The 18,310-nt window shown below is 37.4% G+C and overlaps 1 protein-coding gene across 6 annotated transcripts in view; it reads left to right on the top strand.

The window, feature by feature from the left end:
- Positions 1 to 18,132, top strand: part of ZNF215 (zinc finger protein 215) — a 41,857-nt gene extending 23,725 nt beyond the window's left edge. For all 6 annotated transcript variants that reach the window (XM_070490956.1, XM_070490958.1, XM_070490959.1 and 3 more), the window contains one exon: positions 290 to 18,132. In XM_070490956.1, coding sequence (XP_070347057.1) covers positions 290 to 1,242 — 953 coding nt within the window. In that variant the 3' untranslated portion in view covers positions 1,243 to 18,132. The remainder of the gene's footprint in view (positions 1 to 289) is intronic.
- Positions 18,133 to 18,310: the final 178 nt, after the last annotated feature.

Here is an 18,310-nt window from a genome sequence, read left to right on the forward strand (position 1 = left end):
ACTGTGAAATGCCACACATCCCAGTTCATATGCTGATGTTTTACCCAAGCCCTATGTATTCTCCTTAGTATTCCTGAATAGCTCTCCTCATATTTTATGATCTCCTAACCCCCTTTTTATTTTTATTCCATTTATTTATTCTATAATTCTTTTCTAACCTTGTCTCACATTCCTATTCTGTATTTAAAACCCATACAATATGCATATACCCTGATATGGTTTAGTCTCCTTTTCCTAATTAAACAATTTCCCTTCTTCTAGTTCATGGAATTTTTTTATTTCTTTTTAGATAGAGAGACAATTTCGGAAAACCAAGATTCTGTTCCAAAGCAGAGAATTTCTAGAGAAGAACCATCCCATGGAGTGATTATGACAAGACTGACCAAAAGTGGACACCCTTCTTTAGATGGCTGGAGAAGTGACGATTGGTTATATAGGAACCAGGACCACGGGGATGTAAATCTACCACGTGAATCTTTCATTTACAAAACAACCTACAATGAGGAGGGAGACTTTGAATCTAGTGAAAGTAAGAAAAGCTCTGATGTTCTATCAGTTAACTCAATTTTTGATACGCAACAGGGAATTCCTATGAGAAAGGGGCCCCCAAAGTGTGGTAAGTTTAAAACTAACTTCAAATTTAATTTAGACTCAGTAGGTAAGCAACATTTAGAGTATAATGAATCTGAGAATGCCTTGAGCCTGAGTACAGATATTCACCACCCAAAAGGTCATACCACAATGAATTCCTATGAATGCTGTCAGTGTGGGAAAGCCTTCAGCCGGAGTTCATCCCTTGTTCGACATCAAATCATTCACACTGGAGAGAAACCCTATAAATGCTGTGAATGTGGGAGATTCTTCAACCGACGTTCAAACCTTACTAAGCATCAAAAAATTCATACTGAAGCAAAGGCCTATGAAGGCAATAAATTTGGAGAAGCCTTTAGTAAGAGTGAAGACAGTAATAAAAATCCAAGACTGCATTCTGGAGATAATCCGTATGAATGTAACTGTGGAAAATCCTTCAGCAGGAGCTCCTCACTTATTCGACATCAAATGATTCATACAGGAGAAAAACCATTCAAATGTAAGGAATGTGAGAAAACCTTCAATAGGAGTTCAAACCTTAAAAAACACCAAAAACTTCATAGTTATAGGGCAACTCAAGAGAAGTCCTATAACAGGAAGAAATTTGGGATTAGCTTCAGTCAGAGTGCAGAACTCATTCAGCATCCATGAATTTATGCTGGAAGGAATCCTATGAATGTAGTAAATGGAATAAAATATTTGTCAGAGATTATTCTTTAATTGATATGACAGAATTAATATTTGAGAGTAAACTGTTGGAGCTTTTCCCAGCTCCCAAGGCCACGAGGGCTTGGAGACAAATGTATTACCAAACAAGTGTTTGTCTGTCATTATTCTGATACCCAATACTGTCATCTCTCCCTACTTCATAAATGGGACCTATGGTATATTTATATTCACCTGATCTATTGATGAAGTAGATATTAAGGAGGAGCCATGCAATACCCTTGGAATTGATATTTAACGAAACTCACACTTCAAACTGGCAGTCCTCATAAGGTCACAAGAAACCAGGAGCTCACAAGAATATAGGCTACTGCTAAGGACTGAATTCTCTCTGAATTAAGGGCAAGGACCACAGTGACAGCCAGTTAGTCCACTCCTGATAATATCCTTGTTTCTCCTGGTGCTAAGTGGGGACTAGAATTGGAAGAAGGTTATCAACTGCAGTGGGAAGTGGGTGTGGTGGTGGTAATCTACATGTATTCCTCAATATCTGCATTTTTTTTAAAGTACTCTTTGGGATCTAGGCTGGAGAGACATCCATTGCCTAGGTGTATCATTTGTGCCAAACATTAAAGGATCAATAAAGTTTCCTAAAAGTCTGTGCACCAGACCTGCCTCTTTCTACTTCTAAGCTACTTCAGGATCCCAAAGGGTTCTTGAGAAAAGATGCTTATCTTACTCTACCCAAAAAGATTCATACTGGAGACATTTCTAGTGAATGATGTTGGTGGCTCTTTGTCAGAGCTCATACCTTATACAAAAGCAGAAAAGGTATACTGGATTGAACCTCTATGATGAGTTGTTAAATGTGGAAAATTCTGTGTTCATTTGTTCATCCTTTGCATCACAAGTTGTATTCTTTAGGTCAAAACCCTATACAAATAATTGTTATGAAAATTCATATAAACATAAGGAAACTTGTAGAGCATCCTAACAGGAGAAAAACACTCTGAATGTAAGAAGTTCTTGACGCATATAGTTCAGTCATTCATCAAATGAATTCTGGCGTTCTCATTTTAGGTGTTCTGAATGTAATAGTTCACGTTTTTATATAAGTGATTTTCTTTTGCATGGTTGAAAGATAAAAGTACTCTTTTCATTTTTTATCTTTTTTCAACAGCTAGCTATTTGCGGAAAAGTAAGATGCTTATTTTTTTTCTCCTAAGCTTTCTAAAAAATAAAAAGTTTATTTTTTGAAACATATGTAGCTTCAAAAAATACGTCTTCAGAGTGCATTTAAAATTTAATTTTTGCAGAATATTTACAGCCAATTAACATTTTCCCCCAGCCGTTTTCCATAAACCTACTTATTTAATTTGAGTTGTACTGTGTGCATTCAAGGGTAGATATCTAAGCTGAAACATGAAGAGTGAGTGGAAATTAGATTGTGTGTGGTGGAGGGTGAGAATGTTAGAGGTGAAAAAGGAGAAATGAGTACAAAGCTACAGAGGAATGAGGGCATGATACCAAGAAACAGAAGTCCACTGGCTGGAATATGGCACTGGAATAGAATGGAGCAGGAATACAGAGAGGTGAAGCTAGAGAGAGTCAAAGGCCAGATCGTGAAAGGCCTTGTAAGCCACCTTTGAAGTCTTGACTTTATCCTAAAGGTAATGGCAAAAAATAAAATTCTGATCTCCACAATTATTTAGTGCTTTGAAAGTGCTAATTGAAATAGAGACGAAAAATAAATGTAAATTAGAAAGGAGAAAGTCGTTTGCTGATGATATAGTAAACCATCAGGACAACCTAAGAAAATTAACGAAAAACTTAGATTTAATAAGTGAATTCAGATATACTAGATATACCCTACTTCCCTCAAAAACTACCTGGATAGATGGAGAGATCTTGATGAGAAAACTATTCTAGATATGTTGAATTTTCCCATATTAAACTATTTAAAAAATTCTAATCCAGTATTTCATTGGGAAGATTATTTCACAAAGTGATTATAAAGTTTATTTTGTAGAAGTAAGCTAAAATAGCTATGAACGTTTTTGTGTGTGTACGTGTGAGGAACATTGGCCTTGAGCTAACATCTGTTGCCAATCTTCCTCTTTTTGCTAGAGGAAAATTTTCACTGAGCTAACATCTATGCCAGTCTTCCCTTATTTCATGTGAAGTGTTGCCACAGTGTGGCTTGACCAGCAGTGCGAGGTCTGCGCCCAGGATCCGAACCTGCAAACCCCAGACTGCTGAAGCAGAGCATGCAAACTTAACCACTACTGAGCCAGCCCTGCTATGAACATTTTATTAAAGGGAGAGTAATAATCTTACTACTATACTAGTTATATAGTATAGTCCTAACCTAGGAATTGACATCTCTGGGACAGAATTGATTGTAACTAGACCTAGATGTTTATAAGAATTTAGCATATAAATTGTCACTTCAGATTGGTGTAGAAAAAATATGTTACATATATATCATTGCAGATGCATTAAACATGAATATATAGGTTGATATTAAAAGCAAAAATAAAAAGCTGAACATCTATAGAAAATAGTATAAAAATTAACTGTCAGTTCATGAAAAAAGGAAAATACTGTTTTCACTAAGCAAAACAAGTTAGAAAGATAACATTTGGGGCTGATAGACATCATATGAAAGGAATAATAACACAATTTTAGCAGGACTGTCAACAAATGGTAACTCATAACCACTAATGGGAACGAAAATAATGACTACCTTCCTGGAAAGGCAATTTGACAACATGTATCAAGAGCCTTTAAAAAGTCAGTACTCAGGGGCCCGTTAGGTGGCATAGTGGTTAAGTTCACGTGCTCTGCTTCTGCAGCCTGGAGTTTGTGGGTTCGGATGCTAGGCACAGACCTAGCACTGCTTGTTAGGCCACGCTGTGTCAGCATCCCACATAAAAAATATAGAGGAAGATTGGCACAGGTGTTAGCTCAGCAACAATCTTCCTCAAGCAAAATAAGGAGGATTGGCAACAGATGTTAGCTCAGGGCCACTCTTACCAAAAAAGAAAAAAAAAAAAGATCATTACACAGAACACAGAGGGGAACAGAGTTAAGAACTCAAAAACCTAAAGTATGATCATCCCCAAAGGGCAGCACAGAATGCACAGTCTACAAAAGGAAACAGCAAAGAGTTTTGCAGAAAGGGCCAGGCATCCAGCCTACAATGAGAGGGAGGAGGTAACTGCAGGCCTCAACCTGGGAGCAAAAAAATAAGTATGGTTCAAGAACCATCAGACCCTCAGCAGCAACAACAATCACTGAGGGACTGGGTCACAGAGGGCCTATGTCAGAGATGAGGAGGTAGTAGACACATCACCCAGGCTCTCTTACCTTTACTTAAATATATCAATGAGCATATTAATAGGCTGTCCATCTATTTCACGTTTAGGGAGCTGTGATCAAGGTGTCATCAGCACAGATTACTCTGGATCAAAACATTCTGATTACTCCTCCACTCCTGTAACTTATTGTGGTAATTATGATACTTTGTCTCTGACACAAGCCCCCCTCTGGCCTCTGCCGCTCCTGAATTGTATGATTACCATTAAGATCAAGAAATCCGCTTCAATTGTGGCAGTTTTCACCATCTTCAGCCTACATAAAACAGACGCTACAAAGTGCTTCAAGAATGCTTTTGCTTGTCTTTCAAAACATCTCTTAACTCTGGTGACGAGAGTAATAATAAATCTCTCCCAATAGTCCATCACCCTGCACCTCTGAATACCTTTCTCTATGGTATATGAGAAGTTATGTTATTAGAAGTAGGTCAAGTTTGAGTCCAGGCTTTAATTAGCTAACTCAATAGGTTGCTCTTTCTGCTGCTCAAGGTAACACATTAAATCCCAGGTGCCAGATGTTTGCACCCATGACAATGAATTCAACCCAAATGTAAGTTATATTTGGTCCATCTTAGAATCTACTCCCACACTCGCTCCCCAGGTTCTTGCTAATACAATTACTGAGGTCTTGTAATTCTTACGGTAATAGATATCTCCTCTAGGAGCAGGGAATGCTTGCATTTTTTCTGTGAGGGTTATGTTGGGTCTAAGTCTCATTATAGGCCTGGAGCCAATGATGGTGGTGGGGATGGGTACTGAAGAGATGTGATATCAGCTTGTGAGGCAAATGTCCCAGGTGTAGTCAGGAATAAGCTTTAATGGAGAGAGGGTTTGACACCCTCAAACAAGTGGATAAGGATATCATTTTCATTGACAAGAAAGGTCCAGAGGAATGGAGTGGGCATGTCCTTAGCCTTACCATGTCCACCCAGATGCCTTATCCAATGGTCTTCACCAATTCTCTTATATCTCTGACCAGGTTATGTATTTAATTGGTGCTGCAATTCTGCAGCTGTTTCAGTCAGAGTGTTTCAGGCCTCAGCTGTTTGCCTTGTAGCCATTGAAAATGAGGAACTATTTCAAAACTGCTATAAGGCCCTTTAGGTTATTCTCTTCTGTTTCTTAATTGTATGCTCACATTTCTTGGTTGCTCATTCCCTGTGTTCATTCTCTAAGGTGACAGGAGAATCCAGATGGCTTCAAATCTTTAAAATCATTATTTTCATCATAGCAACTGGATACCATAGTCACTTGATCTCTCAAAACCTTGCCCTCCTCCTGCACTTTTATTTAATTCTATCACCAGTGACAATCTGAGAAATCTTGATGCCCTCAAATTCTATTTTCCCTCCAGCAAGGAGGTATCCTTGGGCTCCTCCCAGTAACCCAACCCTGAATCCCATTTAGAGGGTCTATTTTCTAGGACCACTTTGGTCTCAAGAATTACTTTAGTCTAGGTCCCAACAGGATACAGATGTCATACCTAATTTTAGAATAATTTAATAATGGCATAAGGATAAGGGACTATTTAAAGAGGTGTGGGCAGATTTGAGGGAAACCACAAGAAATAGGGAAGCACTGCAGAGATAGTAGCAAGGAGGTGTTTTATCCCTAGGCCTGAAGAGGCAAGAGAAAGGAGCCATCACTAGAAACTAGAAAGAAAGGGTCATGTAAAGAAGGCCCTTTGGTAAGAGTTGTGATGTCAGATCTAGAAGAACAGGCAGTCAAAATCAACCTTCCAGTCTTGTCAGGGCTCCCCATTGTCCAAACCTAGTCAAAGCCAGAGGGCTAGGGAGCCTCTTGATATAGTCCATTCAGGACAGCCTCCCAGTGTTGGAGAAGGGTAGGGAGTGAATCTAGAAAGGCAAATAGAAGATATCTGGTACAAGATCCAAAATAATCTGATGAGGGATTTTAATGAACCGTAGTCCTCCTGGATATATCTATAATTCATATCCTTGGAAGTCCAAATCTTCTTGAACTGATATCTATAACCAATTAGATCATCTATAGCATAAGTAGAAGTTTTTTTTTTAAATTGAGATATAATTGACATATTAGCTTCAGATGTACAACATAATGATTCAATATCTGTATACATTGTGAAATGATCACCACAATACTCAGTTAACCTTCATTACCACACATTACCTATCTTTTTTCTTATGATGAGAACCTTTAAGATTTACTCTCTTAGCAACTTTCAAACATACAATACCGTGTTATCAACCATAGTCACCATGCTATACATTAAAACCCCAAGATTTATTTTATAACTGAAAGTTTGTACCTTTTGACCACATTCACCCATTTTTCCCACCTGCACACCTTACCTCTGGCAAACACCAATCTGTTCTCTGTATCTATGAAAATTTGGGGTGGTTTTTTTGGGGAGAGGGGCTTAGAAATTCCACAATAAGTGAGATGATACAGTATTTGTCTTTCTCTGTCTTATTTCACTTAGCATAATACCCTCCAGGTTCATCCCTCTTGTCACAAATGGCAGGATTTCCCTCTTTTATGGGTGAATAATATTCCTGTGTGTGTGTGTGTGTGTATGTGTGTGTATACCACATCTTTATCCATTCATCCATTGATGGACACTTAGGTTGTTTCCATGTCTTTACTATTGTAAATAACGCTGCAATGAACATGGGAGTGCAGATACCATTTCAACTTAGTGCTTTTGTTTCCCTCAGATAAATACCCAAAGTGGAATTGCTGGATCATACAGTAGCTCTATTTTTAATTTTTTGAGGAAACTCCAGACTGTTTTCCAAAGTGGCTGCACCAGTTTACATTCCCACCAACAGTGCATAAGTGCTCCCTTTTCTCCACATCCTCAGCAATACTTGTTATTTCTTATCTTTTTGATAGTCATTCTAACAGGTGTGAGGTGATAACTAATTGTGGTTTTGATTTGCATCAGTGATGTTGAGCACCTTTTCACATACCTTTTGGTCATCTGTACATCTTCTTTGGAAAAACATCGATTCCGATCCTCTGCCCATTTTTAAATGAGATTGGGTTTTTTTTCCTATGGATTTGTAGGAGTTCTGTATATATTTTGGATATTAACTCCTTATCAATTATACAATTTGCAAATATTTTCCCCCACTTGGTGTTGCCTTTTCATTGTGTTGATTGTTTCCTTTGCTATGCAAAAGTTTTAGTTTGATGTAGTCTCACTTGTTGCCTTTGGTTTTGGTGTCAAATCCAAAAAATCATTTCCAAGACCAATGTCAAATAAAGCCGTAAGATATTTAAAATGTACATCCTGGTGATTTGATATGTATACATCATGAAAGGATCCCCCCCATCTAGTTAATTAACACATCATCTCCATGCCAGCCAGACTTCTTGAACGTATTGTCCGCACTAGCTCACTGCCCACTCACTCTTCAACCACCTGCAATCTGCTCATAGTCCTCATTACTCTAAAGAAAGAATTCTAGGCAAGGCCACCAACGGCTTCTTCATTGGTGAACCTAGCTGACGCTTTTCAGCCTTTTTTTTCCTTCACCTTCATCTCCCTGTGGTTTTTGATGTTATTAACTGCTCCTTTTCTGGAGGTACTATGTTCCCTTGGCTTTTATGACACCACAATATCCTCACTTTCGTCTCACATCTTTGGCAACTCCTTCTTAGTATCTGACCATCGGGTCACATGATGTTACTCCTCAGGGTTCTTGTCTTCACTGATGATCTAAAGCCCAGGTATCTTTCCTAAGTTCCAGACCCACAAGACATCTCTATGTTGGAGGAGGTCATTGAGGGTATGACTGACGATTGACCTTCAAGCTGGACTGAGGCAATCGGAGGTTCCTCACCCCTACCCCTGTGCTTGGAATGTACATTCCATCCTCTATTCCCACGCTAGGAGCTGTTTCAAGGACACAGTCTCGAGAGAGCAATATGTTGTTGAGACCATCTGGATGTTATACCTGACTGAACCAGTTAAGGCTCTATATAAACTTGTAAGATTCCGGCAGGTGGGTGCAGAGATCTACTCGTCTTGTGGCCAACCAAGAGAAGCCTCCTATGTAAGTTCCCTTGCTTATTAAACCTGACACCTACCAATCTGGAGTGGTCTGCCTCTTTCTTTGGTCTCTCCTTGCCCTCTGTGTATGTGGGCCAGTTTCAGATTTCCCCCAGGAAGCTCCCAAGTTTTTGGACCAACATTCCATTTGGATGGCTCACAGGCTTTTCAGCTTCAGTGCAGGAAATGGCACTACAATCTACCCAGTTGTCCAAACTAGAAAATCTGCCTTCTCTCTCCTCCCATACTCCATATCCCATCAGTTACTAAGGCATTCTGCTAGTAGCTATTCAGTATTCATTCATCCCATTTGCACTGTTAATCTTAGCAGGGCACATAGCCACCTAACTTTGGGTTACATTTATCTCTGTTAATAAGTACTAGCTAATGGGATGAGCACAGAAGTGATATGTGTCACTTCCAGGTCTTTCCTTCCAAGCAGCTAGACATCTTTCTACTCTCTGAACCATTTCCCTCTCCCTGCTGGCTGAGAAACAATGAAAACTGTATAACTGCGCAGAACTACAAGCAGAAGCCAGTATTTAGAATGGAATCCTGGACCACCTCTGGACTGTTTATGAAAGAGAAATAAATTTAAACCATATATAAGCTACTGTATCTTTTTTAAAATGTCTTTGGTACCACAGGTTGGCATGTATCTTACTTAAAACACTCACCAAATCCTTTAGACTCTTCCTCCTACCTATCTGCATATACTCGCATGGGTCCTATAATATTTTTGGTTAGTAACATCTCTCTCACATTACTTCAACTAGTGTTTCCACCTTGAAATTTTGTAAAATGCAGCCAGAGGATCTTGCTGAAATAAAAATTTTGATTATTGTACATAACTACTTAAGACTTTCAAAGACTTCCCAAGGACTTTTAGGTAAACTCTAAACTGTGCAACATGACTTATGTTGCCTTTCATGTTCTAACCTGTGCTGAATGTTCTCTTGCACTGCCCTCCTATACTCCATATGCCAACCATGCAATAACTTCCAGTTCCCCAACCACGCCACATGCTTCAGCTCTAGGTTTTCCATATTCCCTATCATGAGACATTCTTATTCTCTTTATCCAGCTAATTTTCACTTCTTCAAATTCAACTAATGATGTTTCTTCCTTTAGGAAGCCTTCTCTGGCAACCTAACACTGAGTTAGAAAATCCTTCTATGTGCTAAGTTCAACATACTTATACCTTTTATACTACTTATAAGAATTCTGTTGCAATTATCTGTTAAACTGACTGCATCCCTTCACTATTTAGTATAGTTTCTGAGGGCAAGTATTCTGTATTGTTTACTATCATACCCAAAATTCCTGGAAAGTATATGAAGTACAAATTGGCAGAAAATAAATAGTATTGAATAAAGGAGTAGCAAGTAGACTTGACTATTTCTTTTTTACATCTCTTATTGTAAGGCAATATGACCAAGCACATTTTTAAATGAATAATAAATAAGAACTGATAATCCCACTACCATAACACCAGTACTTTTTTTAAGTTTGTGATTCCTTTGAATAAAAACTATTTCTCTCTATTGTTCACACTGAATTGTTATAAGCGGCTCTGGGATCTATTTGTTGTTATCTTCACAGATGTCATCTCTGAACTTACTAATGTACCAATAGTAGTTCCGCTTTGTCAATTTTCCCAAAGTACTCCTTGGTATCTAAGTTGTTGTCTCTTCCTCTCATTACTTTATTTTCATTTTAATTTTCAAGGGCTGAAATAGGTTATTTTTTTAAAAGAAAGACCTACTATTGTCAGAGACATTAACTAGGTACCACTCTAGCAAGAGAGGAAAATCCTAAGAGATTATCACTAACTAAATACATATGACAATGAGTTTGGTGACTAAAACAGCAAAGCTTCTGAGAAAGAAAAATATATACAATTAGTATTTTGATTTTCTTTTTTTTGATGAAAATTCTTCTTATGAAACACCTACATCTACTAACACAGTCTTAGATATATGGAAAATCAAACTTCTAGGTTTTAATCCTGCATTTGCCACTAATTTATCCTCTAACCAGTTATTTAACTTAGGACTCTAATTTCTCACCTGAGAATGTGGATACCTGGCCCACGTTTTGATTATTATCCAGCTCAAATGAGATAATATATTTATTGCTTAAGTACAAGAATTGCAAATAAAATGCAAATGTATGATTTTAATATTATTATTAGAGCTCGATGATTAGGACAGTGTTTGGCTCATAGTCAGTGCTCAAAAATCATAACCACTATTAATTATTATCATCCAACAAACAGCAGCAGCCTGGCTCAGAAACTCACAATCAACCCTCCAAAACATCGAATAGTTCCAGGGATGAAAGATTCCCCAACTATATGTGTTCAGAGGTTTTCTAAGAGCCAAACTTCGATTCTGTGGAAGAAATTTCACCACTAGAATCCATCACAGATACAGCGATTCACTTTTAAACAGGGATAGATCCCACCCCACCCCCACTATTTATATTAACATATTTTCAATTGTGAAATGGCTTGACAATTTCTTTCAAAAGGAGAGAGGCTTGCCTTTGCTTTTCCCATCTATCATTAAATTAGAAAAGTTAGCAACCCTTGGGAAGGTATTCAAAGATAAACTATGGAAAAACCCTGTGCCAATACTCTGAAAAATCTAGATGAGTGTGTGTGTATTAACGCATGTGAATGCAATCTTACCAAAGATAGCAAATACTGACCAGACCAAAGCAATTATTTCAAAAACAACAAAACTCAGAAAAAACTAACATGTGGGGGCATATTCACCACTTGCCTGACAATCTAAAGGTGGGTACTGATAGGCATTTGTCCTACTGGGAGACATGAGAAGAGCAAAGGGGGCCTTTTGCCCACTGGAAGACAAAACCAAAGATATCTGGTCTAATACTAGAGTATGCACATCATAGCAGAAACGAAGTAATTAAAAAAGGACAGGCGATAGAATGGCTGCGGGAAGGAAGGAAAAGGCTATTAGAGGATTAATCTTCTAAGAATAACAGAATTTTCCTTTATATCTTCATAGATACAAAACGGTAACATCTCAATGGGTCTGACTTCCTAATGAAAATGTCTAACTTTTTGGAATTAATAAAAATCTAAATCAATATTCTGCATAAGCTACTATTTATTTGGCTCTTTCATTCTAAAATAATTCCTTCGTGTTCATTATGTAGTGGATAATACAAAGCTGCAGAGAGAAAGCTGACATGAGTACTGCCTGCAGAATGTACATGACTTGCTTGATGCTGTTTTAAAGTTTTATTTTTGTCAATTTCATTATGAACATAGTCATTATTAAAATAGAGTGCTAAAGTTTAAATAAGAAGGGAATTTTCCAGTCCAGTTTCTCTTCCTGTGAATCAGTTTTCATATAAAAGCAACTAGAAATATTTGTGTGGGGCAGCTGCAAAAATTTCAATGGATTCTTTCTCCTAAACTCCAAAATTCTAAAATATTTTCTCTCGATGTATTTGAAATCATTGAAGATGTGGTGAAGTTATGGTGATGCTGTCTCTTCACCAACCTCCCTTAAACATTTCCACTACGTCAAAACTGTGCTAGCAGCTGGAGACACTCCAGGAACTCAGAATCCCTAAACATCATACAAGGTGGCAGGTACCATACAAATGATGTGGAAGCACAGGATTCCAGAGACCAGACTTGGCAAAGTTTAAGCCTACAGCGTGGGGCAAGATCTCCAAGATGACTCTGAAACTGCATTTCAGGATAGAGAAGACACGCCTCCTGACCTGAGCCCTGGCTGTGAGGGGCTCCCGCTCCAACGCTCCTTTTCCGTGCTCCTCTCCTAGGGAAGGGTAGAATGGCGAGAAGCCGGAGCTCTAAAGGAGCATAGCGGCTTATCTGGACTCGAAGGTAACGGCTCCGTGCGCCCGGCGGGGCGGGGAGACAGGAAGTGGAGCCACGCGGCGCCTGCCGGCTGCGTGCGTCCTCCTGCGCCAGCGCGGGGTTTCCGCTGGCGGGGTCGGTTTTGGGGGTCCCGGAATCCACAACGTTTTCCGCGAAAACCGGATAACCCTTCTGTCTTTTGGGCTTCTTTTCAATTACTATTGGAAGTGTACGATGACTTGTAGTCCCCATAGTCACCGGTACCATGAAAAACGCTTGTCGTTTGGTACCTGAAAACTTAATGAGCTTTCCCACGGGGGCTCTCCTCTTGTCTTCGGGCTAACGAACCTTTCGGAGCCACGATTTCTCTTGACTATAGAGTGCACTTAGTAGGACCTTTCGTGACGTGATTGTGCAATTCAAATGACATTAAACTTTTGAGAAGACTTTCCAGAATTGGTGTGCTATGAAAATTAATATTTTATTATGTGGCATGCACTATTCTAAAGAGAAAAGTTCATTTAGGGGACCTTAGGACTCCTGTCATTTCAACCCTTTAATTTACAGCTAAAGATTCTCAAGCTCAGAGAGAGCAAATGATTATGCCATTCCCATACCATCAATAAAAGACAGACATTGATTAAACACCAGCGAGTTCTTCAGATCTTTCAGCCACTATACTTTTCACCAGGAAAGTTTTTCAAAGAACACTAAAGTTCTAATTCACTTGCCAATTTATTTTATTATTTTTCTTAAAGATTGACACCTGAGTTAACATCTTTTGCCAATCTTGTTTTTTTCTTCTTCTCCCCAAAGACCCCAGTACATAGTTGTATATTCTAGTTGTAGGTCCTTCTGGTTGTGCTATGTGGGACGCCACCTCAGCACGGCCTGATGAGCAGTGCCATATGGGTGCCCAGGATTCCAATGGGCAAAACCCTGGGCTGCTGAAGCTGAGAGTGCGAACTTAACCACTCGGCCCCGGGGATGGCCCCCATTTGCCAATTAATTTTAATGTTTGGTGAAAGACATCTGTACCCTTGACTCATGGTGGTCTGTATTTTAAGATCTAGAACCTAAGATGATGAATAAAAACTAACCATAACAAAAACACATTTGGACTAGATCACATAGTTTTCCAGCTTCTGCATAGGCTAGTACAATATTCAATAGACATTAGGATTTAATGAATTTGGTAGGCATTTCTGACAGGATCTGCCTGACTCTGACACTTGGCCTACCAGGATTGCTGATGACAGTCTGTATTACTCCCAGTTCACACTGACCCAATGATTCTAACAGTTTATCGACATTAGGTAGAAATACACCGTTTTCATAAAAACTGACATGAGCACAGGTAGCCTAGGTTTTAACCACTAAACTATACTTAAACCTAAGACTTGGAATATTTTGCTTACTCTGCTTGAAACTCTTTTACTCACCTCCCCACACCCCACCCCCAGGTTATTCAATTTATTCTGGACTAAGATCAGAACCACTCTCTCTGAAGGGCCTCCCCTGACTCCTCCCAAGTTTGGGCTTGACTATTCCCATGGCACAATTTGAACTTTATATTATCCAAATAAAAAAACCCTAGACCTTTAGGAGTAGCTCAGACCCCAACATGGAATCATTAATCAGGAAGGACTGATTTCACTGTCCCTAAAACACTATGTGCTTAACTACAAGTTTTTACAGGCAATTCCCCCGTCTATAAACTATTTTGGCCTCCTTTTTACCTATTAAAATATTATCTAAAGTCTAATTTTAAAACTACCTTCTGATATATTCATGATACTCAAAATATGTCCAAAAATTTGATTATTTCTCTCACCTCTGCTGTTAACACCTTCTCTTTCTTAGGCATTACTGCAGTCCCTCCTAATCAGAATCCCTGCTTTGGCTCTAGCCCCTACCTTCAGGCAATTCTTAACAGAGCATTCAGGGTGACCCTGTTAAAATTTAAGGTGAGATCATGTCATTTAAAACCCTCCAGTGTCTTTTTATAATACCTTTAACCTCATTTCTTAGTAAATATGTTTTCAAAATTTTCTCTGGTGAGCACACTAAAAAAGAGAAAAATAAAACCAATGGTTAAAAAGGGAAACTGCCTCCTACTATCAAAACTCATTGACCCCACCTAGTTGCCTTTACTAAATGGTCTTGTGACCTCCATTCTTGTTCATTATCTTCCCCTCAACTCTACAACATGTCCAGTCTCTGTACTGTTGTTAGTCATCTTTCCAAAATGATAGTGTTGCTCTTTCATTTAAGATTCTGCAATATATCTTCATGACCAACAGAAATTTCTTAGCTTGGCACAGGTATCCTGACCTCTCCTTTCACTTTTACACTTTGTTTTCCAACAATGCCAAGCTACTTGTAGCTGACTGTATACATCATGTAATTTCATTATTCCATTTCTTTGAACAAGTATATCTTCTGCCTGTCTTTCGTTTTTTGGGTTTTTTGTTTGTTTATTTTTGGTGAGAAAAATTGGCCCTAAGCTAACATCTGTGCCAATCTTCCTCTATTTTTTGTATGTGGGTCGCTGCCATAGGATGGCTTGATGAGTGGTGTAAGTTCCTGCCTGGGATCAAAACCCATGAACCCTGGGCCACCGAAGCAGAGCACATGAACTTAACCACCACACCACCAGGCCAGCCCCTTCTGCCTCCTTCTTTTAACCCAATAATTGAATACAGAAATTATAAAACTTACCTAAAATAAGAGAAAACCATATATAATGGCATTTATGGCAGTTCAATCCATGACATAAAAATGAAGACAGTCTAAATCCACGATAATTAAGTATTATGGTACACACAACACATTGGAATATCATGTAACCATTTACATTTCAAATAAGTTGTATGTAAAAAAGAGATTTTTATTTTTTATGAAAACAGACACTAATAAAAATATAAAAATATGGGAAAGCATGAAGAACATAAAGATAACCATAAACCATCCTATCAAAGAGACCCACTAATAACATTTTTGTATATATCCAATATTTTCCCCGTGGAAATATCCATATAAATATATATAGAATCTTACCCCATATACAGTTCTATATCTTGTACTTTTCACTTAACACCATTAGTATACTCTTAGCATTAAAATATTCTTGGAAAATATGTCTTAATGACTGCATACATTACATCATATAGATGTATCATAATTTATTTGACCTTTCCCCTTTTTGTGGAGAGGGCAGCATAAAACAATCCTGCAATAAATATCTTGACATTTATCTTTGGGAGTTTCTAACATAGTTCAGAATGCTTGGCCCAAACCCACCACTTTCTGGGGAAAGCTATTTGAATATCAGTCTTTAACAATCAAGTTATATCTCTTATCACCCCATGCTGGGGCATGTCTGAAAAGACCAAAGTGAGCATCTGATACGAAGCTAGCCAATTCAGAGCCTTACCAGTAGTCTATGGTTTGGCCTGGCCTCAAAGGTTTGTCCAGAGGTAGTAATTATAAGTTAAACCAATCATCTTCCCCAACTCAGAAATCTGAACAGAGACCCAGAAGGAAGTTACAAGTCAATGGTGTGCAACAGAATTGAAAAAACATATATTCAGGGATGCGGTGGCAATTACATAGAGTGAGTAAACAGGAGGTCAACCTGTAGAGAGAAGAGAGGATACCCAAAGAGAAACAGAAATAAGTTCTGGAAAGCGTAGCCTCATTTTCTAATGTCTTTCTAGAGCAAGTTTCCATTTTGAAGCTTCTGTCCTTAGATTTTTTGTGTGTGAGATTTTAAAACAATGTTATATAACTCTACTTTTTATATGAAATAACTTAAACGGATCTCTGTTCTTTTCAAATACAAGTTCCCTAACAGTGTGTAACTCCTTTTCCATAGGATATATGCCTAGATATGAAATCACTGTAGGAAAGAGTATCAACAATTTTAAGGCTTATGATTGGCCAAATAGCTTTTCCAGAAAGTCTAACAATTTACCCTCAACGTACATACTGTATAAGTATCCGTCACTCCATACTCTCACTGAAAACAGCTATTATAATTTTTGTTAATAAAAGCAGCATTTCATTGCTTTAATCTATTGATGTCCTTTGCCATTTTTTTTTACTAGGTGTCCATCTTACTAATTTATAAAAGTTCATAAGTGTCATCATCATGGCAAATATTTTTCCTATTGTTGTCTGACTTCCATATGTTCTTAACCTACAGTTTAAAAATTTTATGTGGTCAAGTTCCTAGGTATTTTTTCTGAGTTCTTCCATTTCATTTAACTCTCAAAAAATGCACGTGTGCATGTTTTCAACCATACAAAAACCCACTTTGGTGAATTTTAAACATTTTATGTTTAAAGTAGTAGAACTTCCTTTAAAAAAAAAAAAAAGAAAGGACATCCAATGCTAATCTTGAATATGAATCAGATAAAAAGGGGGTTAAATTTGTGGGTTTTCATGAAACCATATAGGTAGGTTCATGGAACACAGCTTGAAAACTTGTGCTTTAATCATTATATATTAGATCAATATATATATGATGTAGGTCATGGGATGAAAGCCTAATTTTATTTTTCACCAGAGTTAAATAATTTTCTCAGCACCATTTACTCAATACTCTTCTCCTATTAATAGATGTTTATCATAAGTAAAGTATATGAGGATATGTACTACATGTGTTATATATACATATGTAATCCATACACTGGTCTATTTTTAAGCTATTCAGTGACTGAGTATTCTGAACATTTTTTCAAATGTACAATCAAGTCTCCATTATTTTCACGTCACTATATTATTTATTATATGTAAAGGCAATCTCATTATCTTTCTTATAATTATCTTTGCTCTTCTCCAATGTCTATTTATCTTAAGAGACTTTAGAATCTTTTTTTTTTTCATTTCAAATCTCATTGGGATTTTCATGAGATTTGAAATGCTAAATCTATAAATTAATTTAGGAACATTCCCTCTAAAACAATTATATGACTTCTCTATTCAAGTGCTTTTTTATTTTCCTCAAATGTTTTGTTTTCATTATTTTCATTCTATGGTTTTATTTATTCCTTTTAAAGAAATTTTAGTAGTATTACAAACTATATGTTTTTCACCCATTATATTTTCTGGTTATTGCAAGAGTTTAGGAAACTATTGGTTTTTGTATTTTTTACACACCTTAATGGGTTTAATTAGTTCATTTTTTAAATTAACTTTTAAAAACATACTGTAAGCACCCCTTTGTCTGCCTAATAAACCTTCACCTATTCTTTATATCAATAAAATCAATATCATTTTGCTTTAATATTTTCATTTGTAATAGCACATAAGTAAAATTTTAACCCAGTCAAGCGTTTTCAAAATTTTTTAATGGGAGAGTTAACCTATTTTGATAAATTTGTTTTTCTCTCAGCTTGATCCATGCTCTCTAATTTTTTAGGTCATTTTCTTGTTTTGTTTTGTTTCTGTCTTTCGCAACAGGGACTAATATTCTTTGCTTTTATCTTCTCCTCCGTCCTGAAATGTGTATGTGCATTTTTTTGGTTTTATTAGTTGCAATTTCTAACCTTGTAAAAAAAAAAAATCTTAGACCTTTATTTCTTGAATTGTTAAAGTAAAGAAGAAAATGTAATGAGTCCCTGCTATTTAAGATAAAAAACGTAGCGCTTTCTTTTGCTGTCCTTCCACCACAGGGTTGCTGAATTTAGCAATTAAAAACACAGGATGCCTAGTTAAATTTGAATTTCATATAAACAATTTCTTAGTACAAGTCCCATGCAATATTTAGGTCAT

This window comes from Equus asinus, chromosome 20 (assembly GCF_041296235.1).
Source record: "Equus asinus isolate D_3611 breed Donkey chromosome 20, EquAss-T2T_v2, whole genome shotgun sequence".
Classification (NCBI taxonomy): Eukaryota; Metazoa; Chordata; class Mammalia; order Perissodactyla; family Equidae; genus Equus; species Equus asinus.